This window comes from Rana temporaria, chromosome 8 (assembly GCF_905171775.1).
Source record: "Rana temporaria chromosome 8, aRanTem1.1, whole genome shotgun sequence".
Lineage (NCBI taxonomy): Eukaryota > Metazoa > Chordata > Amphibia > Anura > Ranidae > Rana > Rana temporaria.
The window spans coordinates 60,958,805-60,984,544 of record NC_053496.1 but is presented as its reverse complement, the minus strand read 5'-3'; the positions used below and the strand labels follow the sequence as shown (position 1 = coordinate 60,984,544).

Here is a 25,740-nt window from a genome sequence, read left to right as displayed (position 1 = left end):
TTCACACTAAACTACATCTAGGGCCGCACCGTCCCCCCCTCTTCCTCTTCCTCTCTTACCAATGGACATACAGTAAAACCTTGGTTTGAGAGTAACTTGGTTTGAGAGCGTTTTGCAAGACAAGCAAAATGTTTTAATACATTTTGCCTGCATGAGTAGCGTCATGTCACAACTGAGTATAAAAAAGAAGAGGGGAGCCTCTAAGTGTAGCAATATGGTTACATTTAATGAAGGTACAACATTTAGCAACTTATTGCTACACTTAGGAGGTGCCTCTCTTCTCTTTTATACCCTGTGAAAAAAATGCTTTGATATACAAGTGCTTTGGATTACAAGCATGTTTCTGGAACGAATTATGCTCGCAAACCAAGGTTTTATTGTGTGTGTGTGTGTGTGTGTCTATATATATATATATATATATCAGTGGCGGCTGGTGAAGATTTAGGATGAGGGGGCGCAAGACCCCGTCCCTCCACGTTTGGCCCCTCCCACTTCTCATAAGCCACACCCCTTTAGAATCCACCCACTCCTTCCCCTTATTCCACTCAGTGTCAGGAGTATGCAGCCCCAGAATCACAGCACAGAGTATACAGCCCCAGCATCAAAGGACAGAGTATACAGCCCCAGCATCACAGATCATGGTATATAGCGCAGCCTTACAGATCACGCAAACAAATGAAAAAAATGTTAGTAAATCACATATATCTGCATTCTACACCCTGTAAATCGCACAAAATCCGCATTCTGCAACCCCCCCAATCAGGTTAGCTACAGTGCTTTACCCTATACACATGGCAGGGGGTGGAGGACACTGCAATCACCCCCCCTCAGACCAGCACAGGGTGGCAGGGCAGACAGACACGCTCCTCCAGACAACAGCCTCTTCTTCTTACAACACTACTACAAGTCCCAGCATTGGAAAAAAAAAAGCCATGACCACTCATCATCCTTCGAGTTTTAAGTTACAATCTGCTAGGTCCCCGGCTGATTTGGTTCCCTATGTATGTGTGGGACTACAATACTAGCATCATAGAAATCTGGTGCATGAAATTCCCAATTATGGGACTACAAGTCCCAGCATCGCACGGGCACCCATCCTCCTTGGAGCCCTATACTATAACCTGCCTGGACTTGTAGTTCTCCACCCTCTCCTGGAGAGATCAGGATCATGCATTGCACACCAGCCTGCTGAGATTTGTAGTTCTCCATTATCTCCCTCCTAAGACTCTGGTTCATGCAATTCTCTTAGGCAAGGGACTACAAGTCCCAGCATCGCATGGAAACTCTGCCACTTTGGAGCAATATGCTATAACCTGCTGGGACTTGTAGTTCTTCATCCTCTGCTAGGTTCTGCAGGTTCATGCTATATCCCATGTTTGGGACTACAAGTCCCAGCATCACATGTGTACCCATCTATGTTGGAGCCCTATACTATTTCTTGCTGGGACTTGTAGTTCTCCACCCTCTCCTGGGGAGATCAGGATCATACATTGCACACCAGCCTGCTGAGATGTGTAGTTCTCCAGCCTCTCCCTCCTAAGACTCCGGTTCATGCAATTTTCTTAGGTAAGGGACTACAAGTCCCAGCATCACATGACCACTTATTTACTTGGAGCCCTATGCTGGGACTTGTAGTTCTTCATCTTCTGCTAGGACTCTGGTTTATGCAATCTCCCATGTATGGGACTACAAGTCCCTGCAGTGCTAGGAAAACACCTGGACACCCATCCACCTTGGAGCCATACACAATAACATGCTGGTATTTGTAGTTCTACATCCTTTCCAGGGGAGATCAGGTGAATGCATTGCACAGCACCAGCCTGCTGAGAGTTGGCCCAGGAAGCATGTGTTGGTTATACAGGTCAGGAACATGCACGCACCCAGTGGCGGAACTACCGCCATAGCGACCCACGCGAGCGCTATGGGGCCCGCAGCCAAGTGGGGCCCGGCAGAGCCGGCCCTACCATGGGACCAGATGGAGTAGACTACTTGGACTCCGTAGGAGCCGCCCGGAATCCTAGATCAGTAAGCAGGGGCAGAGCAGAGCGAATGCTTGTCGGCGGTGCGCTGCCTCCTGCACTGGTTGCCAGAAAAGCTTGCCGACCAGCGCCTAGCAACCAGTGACATCAGAGGACAGGGCCGCCCCAGCATTAAGAGCCTCAGCCTCCGCGCCAATAAGTTGCTCCGCCCACCTCCTTCATCTTCCAGCGTGAGATCTGTTAGGAGTGTCAGCCCGTGACAGTGTGAGCCAAACCTGAGGCAGGGGTGGATCAGAGCGGGGGATGCAGACCCCCCCATCAGCCGTTGCTGACAGGCTCTGTAAAGGGAGAGAGCCGCAGCTGCGGGGGATTTCCACCCATCCTTCTCCTCTTTGAGCTGAGCAGCTGGGAAACTAAGAAGTGTGCATTATGGGATAGATAGTCCATGATACCAGCAGGCCTAGGATGCAGCCCTGCAGCCCCCAACATGCCGAGCGGGAGGAGGAGAGAGGCAGACTGTGAGAACTTGAGAAGAGAAGAGGAACCATGAGGCTGTCGTGTGGAGGGAGCCAGAGAGAAAGTGACAGTGATTTTACTAGGCAAGGTAAGAACTTAACTGGGGAGGGGGGCGCGCAGGCTTCCATAGAGGTACAGGACTTTATCACTGGCTGCTCCCACTCTGTCCTCCCCACCTGGCTGCTCCCACTCTCTCCTCCCCACCTGGCTGCTCCCACTCTGTCCTCCACTCCACCTGGCTGCTCCCACTCTGTCCTCCACTCCACCTGGCTGCTCCCACTCTGTCCTCCCCACCTGGCTGCTCCCACTCTGTCCTCCCCACATGGCTGCTCCCACTCTGTCCTCCCCACCTAGCTGCTCCCACTCTGTCCTCCACTCCACCTGGCTGCTCCCACTCTGTCCTCCACTCCACCTGGCTGCTCCCACTCTGCCTCCACTCCACCTGGCTGCTCCCCCTCTGTCCTCCACTCCACCTGGCTGCTCCCACTCTGTCCTCCACTCCACCTGGCTGCTCCCACTCTGTCCTCCACTCCACCTGGCTGCTCCCACTCTGTCCTCCCCACCTGGCTGCTCCCACTCTGTCCTCCACTCCACCTGGCTGCTCCCACTCTGTCCTCCCCACCTGGCTGCTCCCACTCTGTCCTCCACTCCACCTGGCTGCTCCCACTCTGTCCTCCCCACCTGGCTGCTCCCACTCTGTCCTCCACTCCACCTGGCTGCTCCCACTCTGTCCTCCCCACCTGGCTGCTCCCACTCTGTCCTCCACTCCACCTGGCTGCTCCCACTCTGTCCTCCACTCCACCTGGCTGCTCCCACTCTGTCCTCCACTCCACCTGGCTGCTCCCACTCTGTCGTCCACTCCACCTGGCTGCTCCCACTCTGTCCTCCACTCCACCTGGCTGCTCCCACTCTGTCCTCCCCACCTGGCTGCTCCCACTCTGTCCTCCACTCCACCTGGCTGCTCCCACTCTGTCCTCCCCACCTGGCTGCTCCCACTCTGTCCTCCACTCCACCTGGCTGCTCCCACTCTGTCCTCCCCACCTGGCTGCTCCCACTCTGTCCTCCACTCCACCTGGCTGCTCCCACTCTGTCCTCCCCACCTGGCTGCTCCCACTCTGTCCTCCACTCCACCTGGCTGCTCCCACTCTGTCCTCCACTCCACCTGGCTGCTCCCACTCTGTCCTCCACTCCACCTGGCTGCTCCCACTCTGTCCTCCACTCCAGCTGGCTGCTCCCACTCTGTCCTCCACTCCACCTGGCTGCTCCCACTCTGTCCTCCACTCCACCTGGCTGCTCCCACTCTGTCCTCCACTCCACCTGGCTGCTCCCACTCTGTCCTCCCCACCTGGCTGCTCCCACTCTGTCCTCCACTCCACCTGGCTGCTCCCACTCTGTCCTCCACTCCACCTGGCTGCTCCCACTCTGCCTCCACTCCACCTGGCTGCTCCCACTCTGTCCTCCACTCCACCTGGCTGCTCCCCCTCTGTCCTCCACTCCACCCGGCTGCTCCCACTCTGTCCTCCACTCCACCCGGCTGCTCCCACTCTGTCCTCCACCCCACCCGGCTGCTCCCACTCTGTCCTCCACTCCACCCGGCTGCTCCCACTCTGTCCTCCACTCCACCTGGCTGCTCCCACTCTGTCCTCCACCCCACCTGGCTGCTCCCACTCTGTCCTCCACTCCACCTGGCTGCTCCCCCTCTGTCCTCCACTCCACCTGGCTGCTCCCACTCTGTCCTCCCCACCTGGCTGCTCCCACTCTGTCCTCCACTCCACCTGGCTGCTCCCACTCTGTCCTCCCCACCTGGCTGCTCCCACTCTGTCCTCCACTCCACCTGGCTGCTCCCACTCTGTCCTTCCCACCTGGCTGCTCCCACTCTGTCCTCCACTCCACCTGGCTGCTCCCACTCTGTCCTCCCCACCTGGCTGCTCCCACTCTGTCCTCCACTCCACCTGGCTGCTCCCACTCTGTCCTCCACTCCACCTGGCTGCTCCCACTCTGTCCTCCACTCCACCTGGCTGCTCCCACTCTGTCGTCCACTCCACCTGGCTGCTCCCACTCTGTCCTCCACTCCACCTGGCTGCTCCCACTCTGTCCTCCCCACCTGGCTGCTCCCACTCTGTCCTCCACTCCACCTGGCTGCTCCCACTCTGTCCTCCCCACCTGGCTGCTCCCACTCTGTCCTCCACTCCACCTGGCTGCTCCCACTCTGTCCTCCCCACCTGGCTGCTCCCACTCTGTCCTCCACTCCACCTGGCTGCTCCCACTCTGTCCTCCCCACCTGGCTGCTCCCACTCTGTCCTCCACTCCACCTGGCTGCTCCCACTCTGTCCTCCACTCCACCTGGCTGCTCCCACTCTGTCCTCCACTCCACCTGGCTGCTCCCACTCTGTCCTCCACTCCAGCTGGCTGCTCCCACTCTGTCCTCCACTCCACCTGGCTGCTCCCACTCTGTCCTCCACTCCACCTGGCTGCTCCCACTCTGTCCTCCACTCCACCTGGCTGCTCCCACTCTGTCCTCCCCACCTGGCTGCTCCCACTCTGTCCTCCACTCCACCTGGCTGCTCCCACTCTGTCCTCCACTCCACCTGGCTGCTCCCACTCTGCCTCCACTCCACCTGGCTGCTCCCACTCTGTCCTCCACTCCACCTGGCTGCTCCCCCTCTGTCCTCCACTCCACCCGGCTGCTCCCACTCTGTCCTCCACTCCACCCGGCTGCTCCCACTCTGTCCTCCACCCCACCCGGCTGCTCCCACTCTGTCCTCCACTCCACCCGGCTGCTCCCACTCTGTCCTCCACTCCACCTGGCTGCTCCCACTCTGTCCTCCACCCCACCTGGCTGCTCCCACTCTGTCCTCCACTCCACCTGGCTGCTCCCACTCTGTCCTCCACTCCACCTGGCTGCTCCCACTCTGTCCTCCCCACCTGGCTGCTCCCACTCTGTCCTCCACTCCACCTGGCTGCTCCCACTCTGTCCTCCACTCCACCTGGCTGCTCCCACTCTGCCTCCACTCCACCTGGCTGCTCCCCCTCTGTCCTCCACTCCACCTGGCTGCTCCCACTCTGTCCTCCACTCCACCTGGCTGCTCCCACTCTGTCCTCCACTCCACCTGGCTGCTCCCACTCTGTCCTCCACTCCACCCGGCTGCTCCCACTCTGTCCTCCACTCCACCCGGCTGCTCCCACTCTGTCCTCCACTCCACCCGGCTGCTCCCACTCTGTCCTCCACTCCACCCGGCTGCTCCCACTCTGTCCTCCACTCCACCCGGCTGCTCCCACTCTGTCCTCCACTCCACCCGGCTGCTCCCACTCTGTCCTCCACTCCACCCGGCTGCTCCCACTCTGTCCTCCACTCCACCTGGCTGCTCCCACTCTGTCCTCCACTCCACCTGGCTGCTCCCACTCTGTCCTCCCCACCTGGCTGCTCCCACTCTGTCCTCCACTCCACCTGGCTGCTCCCACTCTGTCCTCCACTCCACCTGGCTGCTCCCACTCTGCCTCCACTCCACCTGGCTGCTCCCACTCTGTCCTCCACTCCACCTGGCTGCTCCCCCTCTGTCCTCCACTCCACCCGGCTGCTCCCACTCTGTCCTCCACTCCACCCGGCTGCTCCCACTCTGTCCTCCACCCCACCCGGCTGCTCCCACTCTGTCCTCCACTCCACCCGGCTGCTCCCACTCTGTCCTCCACTCCACCCGGCTGCTCCCACTCTGTCCTCCACTCCACCTGGCTGCTCCCACTCTGTCCTCCACCCCACCTGGCTGCTCCCACTCTGTCCTCCACTCCACCTGGCTGCTCCCACTCTGTCCTCCACTCCACCTGGCTGCTCCCACTCTGTCCTCCCCACCTGGCTGCTCCCACTCTGTCCTCCACTCCACCTGGCTGCTCCCACTCTGTCCTCCACTCCACCTGGCTGCTCCCACTCTGCATCCACTCCACCTGGCTGCTCCCCCTCTGTCCTCCACTCCACCTGGCTGCTCCCACTCTGTCCTCCACTCCACCCGGCTGCTCCCACTCTGTCCTCCACTCCACCCGGCTGCTCCCACTCTGTCCTCCACTCCACCCGGCTGCTCCCACTCTGTCCTCCACTCCACCCGGCTGCTCCCACTCTGTCCTCCACTCCACCCGGCTGCTCCCACTCTGTCCTCCACTCCACCCGGCTGCTCCCACTCTGTCCTCCACTCCACCCGGCTGCTCCCACTCTGTCCTCCACTCCACCCGGCTGCTCCCACTCTGTCCTCCACTCCACCTGGCTGCTCCCACTCTGCCTCCACTCCACCTGGCTGCTCCCCCTCTGTCCTCCACTCCACCTGGCTGCTCCCACTCTGTCCTCCACTCCACCCGGCTGCTCCCACTCTGTCCTCCACTCCACCCGGCTGCTCCCACTCTGTCCTCCACTCCACCCGGCTGCTCCCACTCTGTCCTCCACTCCACCCGGCTGCTCCCACTCTGTCCTCCACTCCACCCGGCTGCTCCCACTCTGTCCTCCACTCCACCCGGCTGCTCCCACTCTGTCCTCCACTCCACCCGGCTGCTCCCACTCTGTCCTCCACTCCACCCGGCTGCTCCCACTCTGTCCTCCACTCCACCCGGCTGCTCCCACTCTGTCCTCCACTCCACCCGGCGGCTCCCACTCTGTCCTCCACTCCACCCGGCGGCTCCCACTCTGTCCTCCACTCCACCCGGCTGCTCCCACTCTGTCCTCCACTCCACCCGGCTGCTCCCACTCTGTCCTCCACTCCACCCGGCTGCTCCCACTCTGTCCTTCACTCCACCTGGCTGCTCCCACTCTGTCCTCCACTCCACCCGGCTGCTCCCACTCTGTCCTCCACTCCACCCGGCGGCTCCCACTCTGTCCTCCACTCCACCCGGCGGCTCCCACTCTGTCCTCCACTCCACCCGGCTGCTCCCACTCTGTCCTCCACTCCACCTGGCTGCTCCCCCTCTGTCCTCCACTCCACCCGGCTGCTCCCACTCTTTTTTTTGGAGGGGGGCCCCATACAACATTTTGCTATGGGGCCCTGTGATTTCTAGTTACGCCCCTGCACGCACCCCTTGCCTTGCACAAATACTAAATACATCTGAATCAGGAGTGGACAGCCTGGAGCCGGAGGAGTGACTATTGTACAGAAAACTGCACAGACAGTCATTGGTGATCAGAGTGGGATGTGTGGGGTCGATCTAGCAAGGACAAACTATCTTAGCATGGTAAGTGTGGCTCTCTCTGTCTTCTTACCTTGCTTTCAGCTCCGCTCGGGCCATGCAAAGAACTGATCTGCCGAAGTGACATCACTTCCGGTTTGTCTATTCCACAAAACCCGGAAGTAACAGCTACGATGCAAACAACAATCCTCCAGCCCAGAGCCCATAGTGATTATACGGACGGAAGCTAATCGGCAGTTTGCATTGCGCCCGAAGGCGGGTTAAAAGCCCGCAAATGAAGCGCCACGTCTGCAATCTCGTGATTGCATTGACGTGGTGCTTCCCATAGGGCACTGGTGACCAGCGCCCAAGTGAACTTAAAAAAGAAAAACAAACTTGAATGACATTGTTTCTTAAAGGGGCCGTTTTAAAAAAAAATATTTTTTAATTTTTTTTTTTTTTCATTTTTTTTTTTTTGGTGACTACAGGAGGGGGGGGGGGCGGCGCCCGGGCGCCCCCTATGGACGGGTCCCCCACCAGCAACAATAGACCCCCCTGCAAAAATAGATCCACAGCAGTGAGCATCAATACCCTGAAGCACACCCCAGCATCCCTTGCTATTACATACCCCGCGTTCCCGCTGAAAAAAGCCCTGTATATATAAATACTAAACAGTAAAGTTAGGCCAATTTTTTTTTTATGTGAAAGACGATGTTACGCTGTGAGAATCATGCTCTTTTTATTCTAAGCAAAAAATGGTGTTTCTCATTTTATCCAGAATCGTGCAGCTCTACTAAATACCTTTTCTCATCAGCAGTATGTAGCAGTCTTGTGACTTCTAGCAATGTCTGGTTAAACCTTGTAGGAGGAGTTTTCATTCTACTGACTGTCCTATGAGTTTGCATGACCCCTGACCCTCTGTCTTGACAGTGCTGATTGGTTCTGTGTTGATCACATGCACTCCCAAGAAAAAGAAAAAGAAAAAAAATAGCAATACACACCAAACTTGGCATGTGCAGAGTAACTTCAAAGGCTCTGTTCTATCATGAGATGGATTGGGAACAGTGGAAGAAGGGGAGTATCAAAGAAGACGGGATCAAACAGCATTTTTTACACAATGCAGAGGATTAACCCTTTAGGTTCCACAGGGAGTAAAACAAGCATGCGTTACTGCATATACAGACTGATTTTACTATTGTGGGTTTAGTGACAATTTAGGTTGCATCAGCCAAAGGTCTGTACCTTAGAATGGACCTGTGGCTGGGGAAATAGTTTGCACCTGGGATTACGGTTGCAATGCTTTGTAGGTTCCAACACAAAAAAGGAACAAATGCTTTTTTTCCAATAAATATGGGTGCTTTTATTCAATTTTGGCAAAAGGTGGAATTGGCCTTTTTATATATTGGCTACGTATTATTTTTGCAGTAGACCGCACAGACAGATTTTATCTGTCTTTTTTCCCCCCCGAAAACCGAGTAGACCATTAGAGCAAGTGTTTGACGGGTTGCTGTAGGCTTCAGTTTGAATTTTCCAGTTTTTCGCACAGCTGGCCTTTTTTTGTAGACAATCTTATTGTAGGCTGTGAATAAATTAGAAAATCAGCGACTCCACTCAAGTAAAAAGCACCTCCCTGGCAGCACGGGTCACCTTCAAAGTGACAACCTTGATTTCTGTGATCACTAATAAATGAAGGACACACAGGGGCCGCCTTCAATCCTGTGAGCAGGCGGTGTTCAAAGGGCCGTGGATTTGTGTAGTTGTGCACAAAGGTGGCACTGATGTACAACAATGACAATTTTACTGGTTACCATAGACAAGACAGATTTCCTGTTCTTAATAATCAGCTCCAGAATTCAAATATACTGTATAATATAGATTTAAAAAATCTAAAAAAAAAAAACACTGTTCTGTATTAGCAGATTTTTACATTTTACTGCAATAAATTAAGCAATTAAGTGAAATAAATGTTCAGTGCTACAATTAGTTCTGCCTTCTTTTTTTTTTTCCAAGTTAATGCAGGTAGATTGTTGCTAGGCAACGGGAGGACAGCTGGGTATCAAAACATCTCCAGTGGCTGGCATAGATCAATAAAGCTGTCAGAATTTAATGATCAGCTTTTTGTGTGAAATCCATTAAAAGGGCCTCTGTCACTTAGGAAATCAGTTCTCCGCTAATGAAACTCCATCTCCCTTTATGAAACGAAATGGCATTAATGGAGTCTTTTTAGCTTATTTACTTTGAAAAATAGTAAGGCATAAAAATTGGCCTGTTATGTGCCAGGGTTGGCAACCAGGTGTTTGTATACCATAGTATGGTCCTTGCACATGCCAACCAAAAAGGGAACTTGGCATTCGTTCTTAAATGATTCTGTACACAAGTCATCAGTGACCACCTCCGTGTTGCAGTCACACTGAACTGACATGGGCCACAGCCAGGGGCGGACTGACCATTGGGACTCTCGGGCACTGCCCGAGGGCCCCATGCCACTAGGGGGCCCCATCAGGGTTGCCAGGCTCAATAAAACCAGGGACAGTATGTAAAAATCTGTGTTTTTTTTACTTCTGTCCCTGATATGTCCAAAACCGACATGCTTTTGATGTGAAAATCCTGAGATTTTAGCTGCCCTGCCTATGCAATGCCTCCTGGCGTGGTGGCCATCTGTAAGCCCGGGGGCCCCATAATCTTCTATTGCTCGGGGGCCGCATGAGTTGTCGGTCCACCCCTGGCCACAGTATTCGTTGGCATTGACACTGTGGGTTTGATTTACTAAAACTGGAGAGAGCAGCTCTGCATAGAAACCAATCGGCTTCCAGGCTTTTTTGTTAAAGATTAAATAGATCCTGCTCCTTTAAAGCGTGTTATATGACACAGTACTTGTGCTGTTTCATTTGGCCCCTTGTAACAACTAAAAAAACCTGGCTGATCCTGCCAGTTTTTACCCTCCCCTATGTAAACTGACCATGGTGTATCATGGCTGCTGAGCCCTGACACCGTGGCCAATTTACGTGCCTTTGCCTCTGCAGCCTGCTGTCTCTCCTCTGTGCGCTCTCCCCCCTCCCTGCCTTTCAGCTCGTGCCGCCCCGCCTGCTGCTTGAAAAACTCTAACCTATATGCACCATTTCGCTGCCTCCTATTGTAGTGTCCCCCTGTGTGTGTGTGATTTTATAAAAAAATAAATGCTGCAAATACCCAATTTCAGAGCAGAGATTGCAATCGCATTACTGGCCGTCTCTCTCCTCCTCCCCCACTGACTGTTGGTGGAGGAATCTCGAACCCGCCTGCTGCATCTCTTAATAGGAAAGAAGAGATCCGGCCAGTCATGTGATCACAATCTCGGTTCTGAAATTAGGTATTTGCAGCATTTGTTTTTGTATATAGCCGCTCAGCACTGTACCCCAAAAACAGAGAGGACGGCTACTACAGTGATTTCCCGCCTCTGCACGGATCATCCGGGTATGGAATATGGTCCAAGCTGTAGCACTATGCAAACAAAAAAAACCTATACCTGGAATTCAGGTCTAAAGTGTGTGTCAGCGCCAACAATGGACTTCACTTGTTTGCTTTCTTAGCCCATTCAAATATTCCATTAAAGGCATTTTGTTATATCCGTTTGTGGATAAGGGCCAACAAATAATGGTTTATATTGCCAGAAATCCAGTAGGTGATAACATCTTGTGCTTTCTACTGACCGTTATTAACCACTTAAGCCCCGGACCATTATGCAGCTAAAGAACCAGGCCCCTTTTTGCGATTCGGCACTGCTTCGCTTTAACTGACAATTGCGCGGTCGTGCGACGTGGCTCACAAACAAAATTGACGTCCTTTTTTTCCCACAAATAGAGCTTTCTTTTGGTGGTATTTGATCACTTCCGCGGTTTTTATTTTTTGCACTATAAACAAAAATAGATCGACAATTTGGAAACATTTTTTTTTTTTTTTTTTACTTTTTGCTATAATAAATATTCCCAAAAAAAGATATACTTTTTTTTTCCCTCAGTTCAGGCTGATTCGTATTCTTCTACATATTTTTGGTAAAAAAAAAATGCAATAAGCGTTTATTGATTGGTTTGCGCAAAAGTTATAGCGTCTACAAAAGAGGGAGATCGTTTTATGGCACTTTTATTAATAATGTATTTTTTACTAGTAATGGCGGCGATCAGCGATTTGTATCGCGACTGCGACATTATGGCGGACACATCGGACACTTTTGACACTATTTTGGGGCCATTGTCATTTTTACAGAAAACAGTGCTATAAAAATGCACTGATTACTGTAAAAATGATACTGGCAGTGAAAGGGTTAACCTCTAGGGGGCGCTATAAGGGTTAAGGTTTCCCTAATGTGTGTTTTCTACTGTAGGGTAGCGTGGCTGGGCGTGTCACATCACTGATCATCGTTCCCTATGACAGGGAACAGAGGATTAGTGACAGGCTCACTAGGAAGCATGGGGAGAGGTTTGTTTAAACTTGCCTCTCCCTGTTCTTCAGCTCTGTGACCCAATCGCGGGACACTGCGGCGATCGGGTCCGTGGGTCACGGAGCACAGGACCAGGTCGCCGGCGCGCTTGCGACCCACGGCTGGGCTTCTTAAAGGGGACGTACCTGTAAGTCCATATGCCCAGCCGTGCCAATCTGTCGACGTATTTAGTCGTGCGGCGGTCATTAACTGGTTAATTAGCGCTGTTCTCGTTCCTGCTGTGAACTATAGAACATGTCCCCCTTTGTTATGAAAAGAGGAGATATTTTGTAATCTTAAAACACTTTCTGACCTAGGGTGACAATGCTGCCACCGCACAGACACAGTACAGTGAGTGGGCATTGTCACCCTAGGACAGGAAGTGTGTTACTGGCAGGATCACCAGGTGGAAAAAAAGGACTGTAGCCATTACATCTAAGGACTGGTAAGCTGCAATATGTTGCATTTTTGTTCTTGGGTTCAGACTCTGCTACCCCATTATTGGCAGAGAGGAATACAAATGTGTGTACCATACATGACACTTTTTGTGGCCAACTTTATCTGTCGCGACCAATCATATTTGCGTTAATTTTTTTAACCTGCTAAAAGGAAGGTTGGAATTTCATTGGTTACCTGCAGCAGCAAATTTTCAGTGTTCTCTTTGTATTGTTAAATACCTATCATACCGTAAAAAAAACTGAAGAATATATTGGCAGTTTAATATTAAACAGTTAATATATTTAGCAATATTCAGTTTAACTGCTGAAATCTCTGCAAGGTTCATTTAAATATTTCCTTCCACTTAATAACGCTCAAATGAGACTCCTTATAAATCAGATTTTCGCAATCTCTTAAAACGTTTTCCAATTTTCTCACTTACTAATCACTTCAAGTCTTTTATTTTTCTATTCTCAAAGCTCAACTCAGAATAACAGTCAAAGGTAAAGCTAAACCTACAATTACAAAAATGTGAGCAGGTGATCTGCCAATATGGTTCTGGCTATCCAGATGGTTCCTGTAAGGACTGCGCAGGCGCAATCCTTGCCGACGGAAATCTCCAAACCTCGTCCGGCATCCAGGGCGACGTGGAATTTGAGGAAAGTGGCCAGTCGGCCTCACGTCCTCGCTTCGCTCGGACGGCTCGCTCTGCTCGCTCGGCCTTTTTTTAACATCCTCCAATCTACGGGGATGTTGAGGAATGAGCCTGGATGCCGGCCGAGGTTCGGAGATTTTTGTCGGCAAGGATTGCGCCTGCGCAGTCCTTACAGGAACCATCTGGATAGGGGAACCTTAACGACAAGTCACAGGCAGCCCCTAATGTAGAAGACGCATGCTATGTCTCTTCCACCATAAGACATATGAGCTGTGCATGAGTGGACATTACCGGCCTGCTGCGGTGGTGGCGGAATGAATAAGTCCTGTGCGTATGTGTAGGAGTCACGTCATCCCCCGGCAGTCAACCATTAGGCCGGAGACCTAGCGCCCAATAGAAGTCTGAGCAGAAGATGTCAGCGGCCGGTGAGGGGTCCAGTGGTCACCTAGCTGGAAGTATCTGTGGACTTTAGTTTCACTTTAAATGCACCAATGAAATACACATAGGACGAGATTTACTAAAACTGGAAGGTGCGCAATCTGGTGCAGCTTTACATGGAAACCAATCAGCTTCCAGGTTTTATTGTTGAAGCCTAATTGAACAAACTGAAGTTAGAAACTGATTGGCTACCATGCACAGCGGCACCAGATTCTGAGTGCACCAGTTTTAGGGCTCTTTCACACGTCAGCTCAGTTTTTTTAGATCAGTTTTTTTTTTCATCAGTTGATCCGTTTTTAAATCAGTTTTTCGTCCGTTTTCCGTCAGTTTTTTTATCCGTTTTTTTGTTTTTTTTTTTGTGAAAAACGGATGTTAGCGGATCGGATGGTAAACGGATCATCCGCTAACGTCCGATTTTCGTCTGTTCCGTTTTTTTGACGGAAGAAAAATCGGGTTTTCTTCCGTCCAAAAAAACGGAACTTAACGCAGACGGATGCTAACTGACGTTAGCGGATGCTCATCCGCTAACGGACGTTAACCCATAGGGAAGCATTGCGGTCCGTTAACGGACGTCCAAAAAACGGACGAGCGGAACGGACGTGTGAAAGAGCCCTTAGTAAATGCCCCTCATAGGGTAGCTTTTTATATGTATACCAAAGGATTTGCATTTCTATCTATTCATTATATAACAATCTACATCACCGTACAGCCAGGCTAGTACAACCACTTTTCTCTGTTGCAATTTAGGCCCCTTTCACACTGGGGCGTTATTCGAGCGTTATTCGAGCGATGCCTCATCCCAATGTGCTGGTAAAGCACAGCTAAGACCCTAAAGTTTTAGGGCGTTTTTGCAGTGCCTCAGTGTGAAAGGGTAAGGCGTTTTTGCAGCGCTTTCAATTTATTTCAATGGAGAGGGGTGTTTTTGGAGCGTTTTTTTTCAGCGCCCAAAAGCTGCTCCAAAGATGCTGCTTGCAGGACTTTTCTCAACGCCCCGCCAGTGCAACGCCTCAGTGTGAAAGGGTAAGGCGTTTTTACAGCGCTTTCAATTCATTTCAATGGAGAGGGGCGTTTTTGGAGCGTTTTTTTCAGCGCCCAAAAGCTGCTCCAAAGATGCTGCTTGCAGGACTGAAAAGGTCCATTGAGATGCATGAAGAGCGTTTTAATAGCGATATTTTTAACGCTAAAACGCTGTAAAAGCGATTCAGTGTGAAAGGGGTCTAAGAAATACAGATGTGTCACCTCTACACCCCCAGCCTGTTACATGAACAGTAAAGGAGCAGCAGCAGACTGATAAGGTCATCACTCTGTTTAATGTTCTCTCCTCCGATCATCATGTTCTTTGTCAATATATTTTCCTGTAACTCCCCTGATTGGCTACCTGGGTGTCCCCTCCCAGTTCCCCTATAGTGGGGATTTCAAGAGCTCAAACTCGGGTACCTACACTAGCTGCATTAAAAAAAATGCATTAATGGCTTATTAATGCAGAGTTGCATAAATGTGTACAGTTGTATTCAAAATTATTCAACCCCCACTGAAATTGATTGTTTTGGCCAGTTTGACACTGATTTTGATCATTCAGTCATCCTGCTTACAATTAAATCAAAGAGGCACGTGTAGGTCAGACAAATATAACATAACATTTATAATGAAATAACCACAAATGTCTTTTCTGTGCTCACATCATTATCACTTTTATTCAACCCCCAAGTGACATTCAATCTTAGTACTTAGTACAACATCCTTTTACAGTTATAACAGCTTTTAAACGTGAAGCATAGCTTGACACAAGTGTCTTGCAGCGATCTACAGGTATCTTGGCCCATTCATCATGGGCAAAAGCCTCCAGTTCAGTCACATTCTTAGGCTTGCGCACTGCAACTGCTTTCTTTAAGTCCCACCAGAGGTTCTCAATCGGATTTAAGTCTGGTGACTGCGATGGCCACTCCTAAATGTTCCAGCCTTTAATCTGCAACCATGCTCTAGTGGACTTGGAGGTATGCTTGGGATCATTGTCCTGTTGAAAGGTCCAACGTCTCCCAAGCCTCAGGTTTGTGACGGACTGCATCACATTGTTATCCACTATCTCCTGGTACTGAAGAGAATTCATGGTACCTTGCACACGCTGAAGCTTCCCTGTACCTGCAGAAGCAAAACAGCCCCAAAGCATGATTGACCCCCCACCATGCTTCACAGTAGGCAAGGTGTTCTTTTCATCATAGGCCTTGTTCTTCCTCCTCCAAACATAGTGTTGATCCATGGGCCCAAACAGTTTCATCAGTCCACAGAACACAATCCCAAAACTTCTGTGGTTTGTCCACATGATTTTGGCATACTGCAGTCGACTCTTCTTATTCTTTGGAGACAGCAAGGGGGTGCGCCTGGGAGTTCTGGCATGGAGGCCTTCATTACGCAGTGTGCGCCGTATTGTCTGAGCAGAAACTTCAGTACCCACATCTGACAAATCTTTTCTCAGTTCCTTAGCAGTCACACGGGGACTTTTCTTCACTCTACGCTTCAGGTAGCGCACAGCAGTCGAAGTCAGCATCTTCTTTCTGCCACGACCAGGTAGCGTTTCAACAGTGCCCTTTGCCTTGAATTTGCGAATGATGCTTCCTATGGTGTCTCTTGGTATGTTTAACATCTTTGCAATCTTCTTATAGCCATTGCCCTTCCTGTGAAGAGTAATCACCTCTTCTCTTGTCTTCCTGGACCATTCTCTTGACTTCACCATGTTTGTAACCACACCAGTAAATGTCTAGAAGGAGCTGAATATCACAGTCCTTTTAAAGCTGCCTAATTAATGCTTATTAGGCTTTATTGCTGCTCCCTGACATCCACAGGTGTTTTCAATACCTGATTAAATACACTTCAATGAACCTCTGTTCTTCAGAGTGGTAGTCTTTAAGGGGTTGAATAATTGTGTAAATGAAGAATTCACAAAAGAAACATTTACTACTGTATTACAAAACCAATTGATGTCATTTTAGCTGCATATGGTTCTTTAAGAAGTCCTTGTAGGATTTCATTCTAAATACAATTACAAATGTACACTAAATTCCCTAAAACCCTTTACAGCATTGGGGGGTTGAATAATTTTGAACACAACTGTATCTTTTATAGTTGCTTTAATTACTAATTTTCTTTCCCAATATCTCCTGGCCTTGTGTCACGGTCTGGAGTCAGGCTCAGAGGCCAGTAGCTATAGCAGCTGAGCAGGTATACAGGCAGTAGAGTAGTCCAGGAACAGGCCGAGGGTCAAACACAGGTGGTTGCAGATTGGGATCAGGCAATAGAGAAGTCCAGGAACAGGCCGAGGGTCAAACACAGGTGGTTGCAGATTGGGATCAGGCAATAGAGAAGTCCAGGAACAGGCCGAGGGTCAAACACAGGTGGTTGCAGATTGGGATCAGGCAATAGAGAAGTCCAGGAACAGGCCGAGGGTCAAACACAGGTGGTTGCAGATACAATGGCAGCAGAGCAGACAAATCGCAAGGCACTGGCTGGGAAGGCACAATAACCTGGCAAAGAGGAAGTGCAGAGACAAGGCTTTTATAGGAAGTCTGTGGGAGGAGCAATGGGTTCAAGGTTCAAGACAATCAAGACACAAGGCAGGAATGTTCAATGGATCAGATGGGTTTATCCAGCAGATCAGACAGGGAGCTGTCCAGCATCCCATATAGCTCAGTGAGAAGGTTCACTGCCAGACACAGCTGAGGCCCCAGGTTCGAATCCAGGTCCTGACACCTTGCTTCTTATTCTCGCATTATTTGCGTTCATGTTCACTTCTCTATGCACATTACAAATCCCATAGTCCATCTCTGGAGTGAACTAGAGAGGGTGGCTACGTTCCTACAGTGAGACCATGAAGAATGTATGTAGCCACTCTCTAATGGAATTTGGAACACGGAAGCAAAGAAAATTAATTTGGAGATTTGAAGGTACTTTTTTTTGAGTTAAAGTGGTACTAAAGGTTCATGTTTATAAAAATAACAAACATGTTATACTTACCTCCACTGTGCAGCTCGTTTTGCACAGAGTGGCCCCGATCGTCCTCTTCTAGGGTCCCACAGCGGCTCTCTCGGCTCCTCCCCACAATAGATAACACCCTCTGGGACTCTCTCTCCCAAGGGGGTTTCCTTGCGGGCGCGCTCCCATCTCATACACGCGGCGTACATAGCCGCCGAGTGTATGACTCGGCCCCGCCGTCTGCGTCATTGGATTTGATTGACAGCGGCAGGAGTCAATGGTTGTGCTACTATCAATCTATCCAATGAAGAGCCGATAAGCCGTGGGAAGAACCATGCGGGATCGCGCCCACGGAAGTTCGGGGCTTAGGTAAGTAAAATTGGGGCTCGGGGGGGGGGCGGGCGGACAGTGCAAGGTGATTTTTCACCTTAATACATAGGATGCATTAAGGTGAAAAAACACAGGGCTTTACAGCCCCTATAAGAATACATACTTGAATATATATTTTTTTTCAACCAAAATTTTGTGGGACTTTAAAGCGTGACCCAACATACCATAAAAATAACATGATTTTGTAATCCCAGGAAGCCATAATACATTGTTGGGAGTTTTTTTTTCTTTTGCAGTTTAGGAAAAAAGAGTATATGATTGTTTATATTCTTAATGCCATCTTTCATAATTCGGCACTTTTGATGATTTTGGCAATATATGTACTCCTGTTGGCACAGATTTGACTGTGTGTTCTGTGTTCAGAGCAGGTGGCGCTCCACCGGGTACCAGCATAGAACAACTGCACTACGCCAAGAAGCTGTACGACTCCGCCTTCCACCCTGACACCGGAGATAAGATGAACATGATTGGCAGAATGTCGTTCCAGGTCCCTGGAGGAATGGCGATCACTGGCTGCATGCTACAGTTTTACAGGTAGAGTTTTATTATATTTTGCATGTGTGATATTTATTTAGGAATTGACAAATGCTATCAGCACTTAAAGTACAAACAACTAAAGGCAAAACTTTTTTTTTTTTTCAGTTTTGGATAGAGTAGAGAGGGATTAGAACCCCTGTCCGTTTTTATTGCTGTCTGTGCCCCCCATTAGGGAGATTCGCCCTTTCTATTTGTCCAGTTTAACATTATCATGGAAAGTGAAAGTTAAAGGAAATCCTACATTTTGGGTTGTCCCCAGAAACTAATAGACGGGTAAACCTTCCAATGGGAACACTAGTTCTGATGATCTGGGGGTCCCCAAGGAATTCCCTTAATTTTCAGAGATTTCCTCCTAATTCCTGTTTAGCTATGGGACAGGAAGCAAAGATAAATCTCTGCAATGGGATGCATATGGTAAAAATATATGACGGGAGTTATAACTCTCCGTTGCTCTAAAAAAAAAGTTTTGCCTATATTTTTACCAGGGCTGTGGAGTCAGAGTCGAGGAGTCGGAGTCTGCTGTGAGCGTCTGTGATTTGAAAGCCGCGCCTTCTCCTCAGACTGTCCTGTGATAGGCCTTCTCATCTCGTCCGAGGATGAGAAGGCATCTGTGATAGGAAAAAGAACACAGAACAGAGGCGCTGCTGGGAAGATTTGTGTTCCGCCTATCACAGGACACTCTGAGGAAAAGGAGCGGCTTTTAAATCATTGATGCTCGCAGCAGAAGGAGACTGTCACCGGCGTAGAAGATGACCCCCGACTTTGGATGCATTTTTTTTGCATCTTATATGCCGGAAAATACGGTAAACCCAGAAGCAAGTTTTTTAATACTTTTTTTACATGCCTTTTAAGAATAAAGCATTTGGTAAAAAGATCTCTTTCACATGTATATAGAAAAACATTACAAAAACACTACTAATGATCCTCCAAACATATCTAAATCCAGTATTTGTCAGTGGCTCTTGATCCCCATTAGCTGACATGAGTGGGAGTAATGGGCCCAGTAAAGCAAGACCTGTCATCTAGGCTTCACTAATGATGCAGGTTATAAATCTACAGATAGATATATAGTATGGGAAGCCTTCATGTATACCCAGCTGCTTGTCAGATGTGTCTGCAGAGGTCCAGTCTCAGGGGCCTGTTAATCATTACCTGGGAGAACACTTCCAGGCTTGTTATAACAATGTGGATGAGCCAGACTTAACATAAGGTAACAGGAATATACCTTTCTACTGGCTCAGCACACTCTGTGGATGACTGCCTTTTAATCTAACAGATAGGATTTTAGATCATAGTGCTTCAGACTTTTAAACTGTTCATGCCTAAGGAATAGCTGCCACCTCTGTGACTGAAATAATTAAAGTGAACCTGCCAGGGGGGCTGTTAGTCATTATAGCCAAGGCTGCCACTCAAAGTGTACAGCTGCCATTTGCCAGCTTCTCGAAGTTGTGCTAGCATAAAACAGATGCCCTTTATTTGAAGGAACTGTCTCTCATTCAAAATCTCTCTATCCTTTTCTCCACTCGTGTCTCTTTCACCCCTTTTGTTCTCCCCCCCCCCCTTGTCCCTCTTTTGTTCTAATGTATAGACCTATATAAAAAAATATTTTTGCCGTATTATTTCAAAAGCTTTACATTAGGAAACACCCACTTTATTATTTACCAAAAGATGAACATTTATATATAAATAAATAAAAAAAATATATATATAATATATATATATATATATATATATATATATATATATATATATATATATATATATATATATATATATAAAAATGTAACTCTTTTTATTGGCAAGGTATAGAAAGGTATAGAAAAACAGTCAGGTTTGACAAACGTGACTCTCAACATGGGCGTTAAGAAATATAAAATGTGGTACACAAAAATCTTAAAAAAAGTTTACATTGACATATGAATTATTGAAACGGAACATTTTTGATGAGAAAAATTTGCGATAGTTTTTGCTGAGCAGTTGGGTCCAGGCTAGATGACCCAACAAATCCAAACAGTATATCAAGGGGTATATATTCAACTTTAGATTTAGAGTAGGAAACTTCATACAAGACATTACTTAGGCAAGATCAATGGTGAGAGTAGAGGAGCACCATACATCCCACACCTTGCCATATTTACTTGGGCAGCCCCGATGTTCAAAAATGTTGTTTTTTTATAAGGAAATCTCTTATTCACCATACCTATCCATTGACGGATAGACAGCATTTAAGGGCAATAGCTTTACGAGCTAGAAACGTTGTCTCCAGGTGCAGGAGATTAAGGAGGCGGAAGAATGGGTGGCAACCTGCAAGGGTATGAGTGATCGCTTTAGGACCATCTGCCCTTCTGGAACTTGCAGAGCCCTCCCTTTGGGGACGGAGGGGCAATGCGGTACATGAGCTGGAGGAAGGGACCAGCGGCACCTGAGGTACAATACCAAGCTGACCGCCATTAGCGAGCCGGTATTTGAAAGCGTCTAGTGACATGGATACACGCCAGGTGGAGGCAGTCCTACCCACTTCCCCCCTCTTCTTACCCTTTCACTGTGACTTTCCTTTCACTCTGCTTTCCCTTTTTGTTTTTGTCCTTTGTTTTGAATGTTGGGTTATGTTATATTCAGCCTAGCCCACGCTCAGGCTCATTGGTACAGCCTCTAGTTCAGGTTGGATCTTCCTAAATGGCAGAAGTCCCTTACCCCTTCTGCAATGGGGAAGGGATCCACGAGTGAGCTGGGGTCCCCGCCCCTTGGTGCCCTTGGGCCAGATTTCAGCCGGGGAGGGTCTGATGGAGGCTATTTTGGCCCCCCTTCCCACCCGGGGCGCGAGGGCGGGTCTCTCACTAAGACTGGTGATCCTTAACCCCGGTGAACATTAGCGGACAAGGTCGCTTGTTGTGTGGCTTGTTCCCCCGCCGGGAGAAATGTTGTGTTAGCATAAGAAATGTACCGTGATCTTCAATTGCTGAGCCGCACCTTAAGAATTGAGCCATGTTTGCCTGCTTGTTGTGGCATGTGTTTTCCTATAACTTGTCATGTTTGTTTTTCTAAATAAATAAAGATTATACAAAAAAAAAAGAAACATGGTCTCCCACAGCAGAATTCTGGTGTACCTTGGCCATTGTTCCTCATCCAATATACCTAATAGGCAGATTCGTGGGTGGCATGGCACAGGGACAGAGAGGATGATTAGACAGTACAGGAGTTAAATAAGACATGTAACATATAGAGCTGAATAAGTTTGTTGTTAATGGCCGGTGAGACTCTTAAATAAGAACACACTTCTTCCCAATCCTCACCCAACAGATATAGATATCTTTACATAGTTACATTGATTCAGAGTGGACCAATGTAACCCTGCATATACCATACCTGGCCGATCTCTTTGGAAGCTGCAAATCCCTGTAGAAGGCACCACTACTACAATGATCCTGACTTCCACAGCTTCTTGGTCCAATGCTGAGCGGCTGCCCTTCTGCATTGTGAACACAGGAGGTCACCTGCTAGCCATGGTCACTATTCGGAGAAAGCTTTGAATTCTCTCAATTAATGCAAAGAGTTCTCTGGATGAGATGGAGAGTTGATGCGGTTCACAATCTGATCTACCTCATCAAAGAACCATTTGCATTTGTTGAGAAAATTCAAAGCGTTCTCTGAAGAGTGCGCAACCTCCCATATCTTAGTGAGCAGGAAGCTGCTCATCACAAAACTCAGAAGCTAGTGGAGGTCCGTGTACTAGCCGTGCTTACTACAGGGATTTCCACCTTTCACGGGGATGGTATGGTACGATATGTACAGTACAGAGTTAGACTGGGCCAAGCTTGACTAATAACTATGTAAAATATGCATACTTGGAATTTCTCTTTAAAGTGTGTGTATATACAGTGCCTTGAAAAAGTATTCATATCTCTTAATTTTCCACATTTTGGCATGTTACAACCAAAAACGTAAATGTATTTTATTGGGATTTTATGTGATAGACCAACACAAAGTGGCACATAATTGTGAAGTGGAAGGAAAATGATAAATGGTTTTAATTTTTTTTTTTTTACAAATATGTGAAAAGTGTGGCGTCCATTTTTATTTAGCCCCCCACCCGACAGAGCTAAAGCTCTGTTAGATTGGATGGAGAGTGTCTGTGAACAGCACTTTTTAAATATTGCCACAGATTCTCAATTGGATTTGGGTCTGGACTTTGACTGGGCCATTCTAACACATGAATATGCTTTGATGTAAACCATTCCATCGTAGCACTAGCTGAATGTTTAGGGTAGTTGTCTTGCTGGAAGGTGAACTTCTGCCCCAGTCCCAAGTCTTTTGCAGACTCTAACATGTTTTCTTTTAGGATTGCCCCGTATTTGGCTCCATCCATCTTCCCACACGGACCAGCTTCCCTGTCCTTGCTGAAGAAAAGTATCCCTACAACATGATGATGCCACCACCGTGTTTCACGGTGGGGGTGGTGTGTTCAGGGTGAAGTACAGTGTTAGTTTTCCGCCACTCATAGCGTTCAACTTTGGTCTTATCTGACCAGAGCACCTTCTTTCACATTTTCTGTGTCTCCCCCATGTGGCTTCTCAAAAAATAGCAAACAGGACTTCTTATGGCTTTCTTTCATCCACGGCTTTCTTCTTGCCACTCTTCCATAAAGGCCAGATTTGTGGAGTGCATGACTAAGGCTGGCCATACATTTTACAATTTTCTTTTATAGATTTATTTTAGATTTACCAAAACAATATAATATGATTTCAAATCTAAACACTTTCAAGTTGAGTGCAATCAGGCAGGCCCTTGTACTGCACAGTTGAAGGTAGGGTTGTCCCGATTACTAGTATCGGTATCGGGACCGATACCGAGCATTTGCCCGAGTACTTGTACTCGGGCAAATGCTCCGATGCTTCAGCCGATACCTGGACAGTCAGGGTGATCAGTGCGGTGGGGGAGTTACAAGCACTGATCACCGCTGACTGTCCTCGTATCCTCCTCCAGCCCCCCTCCGTGTCCCACTCCATACCGCCATCTCCCTCCGTGCTGCTGCCGCTGTGTGTCTCCTCTCCCCCCCCTCTCTCTCTCCATCCGTGCTGCTGCAGTGTTTCCCCCCCCCCCCCCCCGTGCTGCCACCCTGTTTCTCCCCCCCCCACCCCCCGTGCTGCCGACCTGTTTCTCCCCCCCCCCGTGCAGTGTCCCCCCCCCATGCTGCCGCCGTGTTTCCCCCCCCCTCTCTCTCCGTCCGTGCTGCCGCCGTTTTTCTCTCCCCCCCCCCCCCCGTGCTGCCGCCCTGTTTCTCCCCCCCCCACCCCCCCGTGCTGCCGCCGTGTCCTGGATGGAGACGATCTGTCAGGATGGAGAGCGACGGTAGGAGCCGGTAAATCCGGCTCCTACCTTTTCCGAATGTACAGTGATGACTCTGTACATTACTTTTAATACTCACATATTTTAATTACAATGTATGATCTTTTTTTATTTAATTTCTTTTTCTCTCTCTCCTCAAATCTCAAAAGGGGAGATTTTCTATCCCCCTCTCTCTCTCTCTGAAAGTCTTTTTTAGTTCCTTCTGACATTTACTAGGTTATGTCCATATTGATATGTATTGGAATTTTTTTTTTATTTCTGAAAATAAAATAAATAGAAAGAAAAACATAACAAGTTCTAACCACTCTACCCAAAACCAAACTAAACTTTTTACCATTAGATAACACTGAATCTGGGACACAGGAGTGCACAACCCAATGCAGTCCTGTGTTTCCCAAGAGAAGTATGGCCAAAAAAAATGCAAAACATGTCTGCAAATGTTTTCCCACAGTTTTGTTGTACAGAAACAAGTGTTTCCAATCTCCTGTAATTCTTTTTGTTGTACATTTAAACAGGACTGTTCCCGCTGTGGTGTTTTGGCAATGGGTTAATCAGTCGTTTAACGCACTTGTAAATTATACCAATCGGAATGCAGCATCTCCCATCACACCTGGGTAAGTTTTGAGTTTAGTGTACTTTTTTTTTATTTTGTTTGGTCATTTTTATGTTGCATGCTCGGTGCCTTTAGAAGGTTGAAGTTCTGCATACAGCGAGGACTGCTGTAAATCTACGCAAAGTAGTATAAGGCAAGAGGCAGCATACCAGCAGTAGCTTCTAATTATTGTAGTTCACCTTTTCCCAAGGCCAGATGTACCACCAAGGCTTATTTTGTATCCTCTGATGGACATACTTTTTAATTAATTATGGTACAAAATATGTCTATAGCAATGAATTACAAAATCTAAAAATATATATACAGTACACACACAGGAAAATTTTACCTGTACATGCAAAGTCGTGCATGACATCATAGTGCAGACATTACCACGTCACAATATCTGAGCTTACAGAAATACAGCAAATGTAAATCTCAGAGGTACAAATAAATTCTAGCACAGTAGGGTTTCATAGGATCTATAAAATGTTAGTTTGTTAAACGGTATTAAAATCATAACTCAAACAAATTAAAACTAACCCTGGGGAGCAGCAATCAAAACTACTGTATATGAATATCTGTTAGTTATGTGTTATATGCTTATACTGTATAAGGCTAAGAAAAACTGATTAAAACAAAAAAAAAAAGTTATGTTATTGATACAGCGCATCCTAGAGTGTATACCATGGCAAAATGAAAAATATACACAATACATGTGATATATGGACATTTCCCAGGTTTTAGCCCTTTAGGCTAGGTTCACTGTTTTCAGATTTGCAGTAATGCACTAAAGTCCATTTTACATGATTTCCTATAGGTCACGTTCACATTTGTGGGTTTGCGTTTTTTTTGGAACGGGGCAGAGACAGGTTACATTTTTGGTTCCATAGACTTCAATAGACATGTATATAAAAAATACAAGCTCTGCATTTTTGATTCTTATTCATTGCATTTTTGCTGGTTTCTCCTGCGTGAAACAGAAAAAAAAACGCAAACGCATTTAAAACGCACATGAAAACCCGCAAAACACTTTGTTAAAATGCTTCAACCGCAACCTGCATAGGTGTGAACCTAGCATTAAAGACCCTGCAAGTACAGAAAAATACCTGATGATGTGCTGGAAATACACTCATAAAGGCTACTAAGAGTAGTCTGGATCCTACTCCTCTCAGGTCCCCCAACCACTCCAGGCCCCTCCCTCCTGCTGAGTGCCCCTAGAGAAAGCAGCTTGCTGTGGGAGCACCTGAGCAGGCTCGCTCCTGAGCTATTGCTCTACATGTCC

The 25,740-nt window shown here is 48.4% G+C and overlaps 1 protein-coding gene across 1 annotated transcript in view; it reads left to right on the top strand.

Moving 5' to 3' along the window:
- Positions 1-25,740, top strand: part of SFXN2 (sideroflexin 2) — a 98,762-nt gene that overhangs the window by 35,963 nt on the left and 37,059 nt on the right. The window contains exons 3-4 of the mRNA XM_040361883.1: positions 18,344-18,514; positions 24,379-24,477. Coding sequence (XP_040217817.1) covers positions 18,344-18,514; positions 24,379-24,477 — 270 coding nt within the window. The remainder of the gene's footprint in view (positions 1-18,343; positions 18,515-24,378; positions 24,478-25,740) is intronic.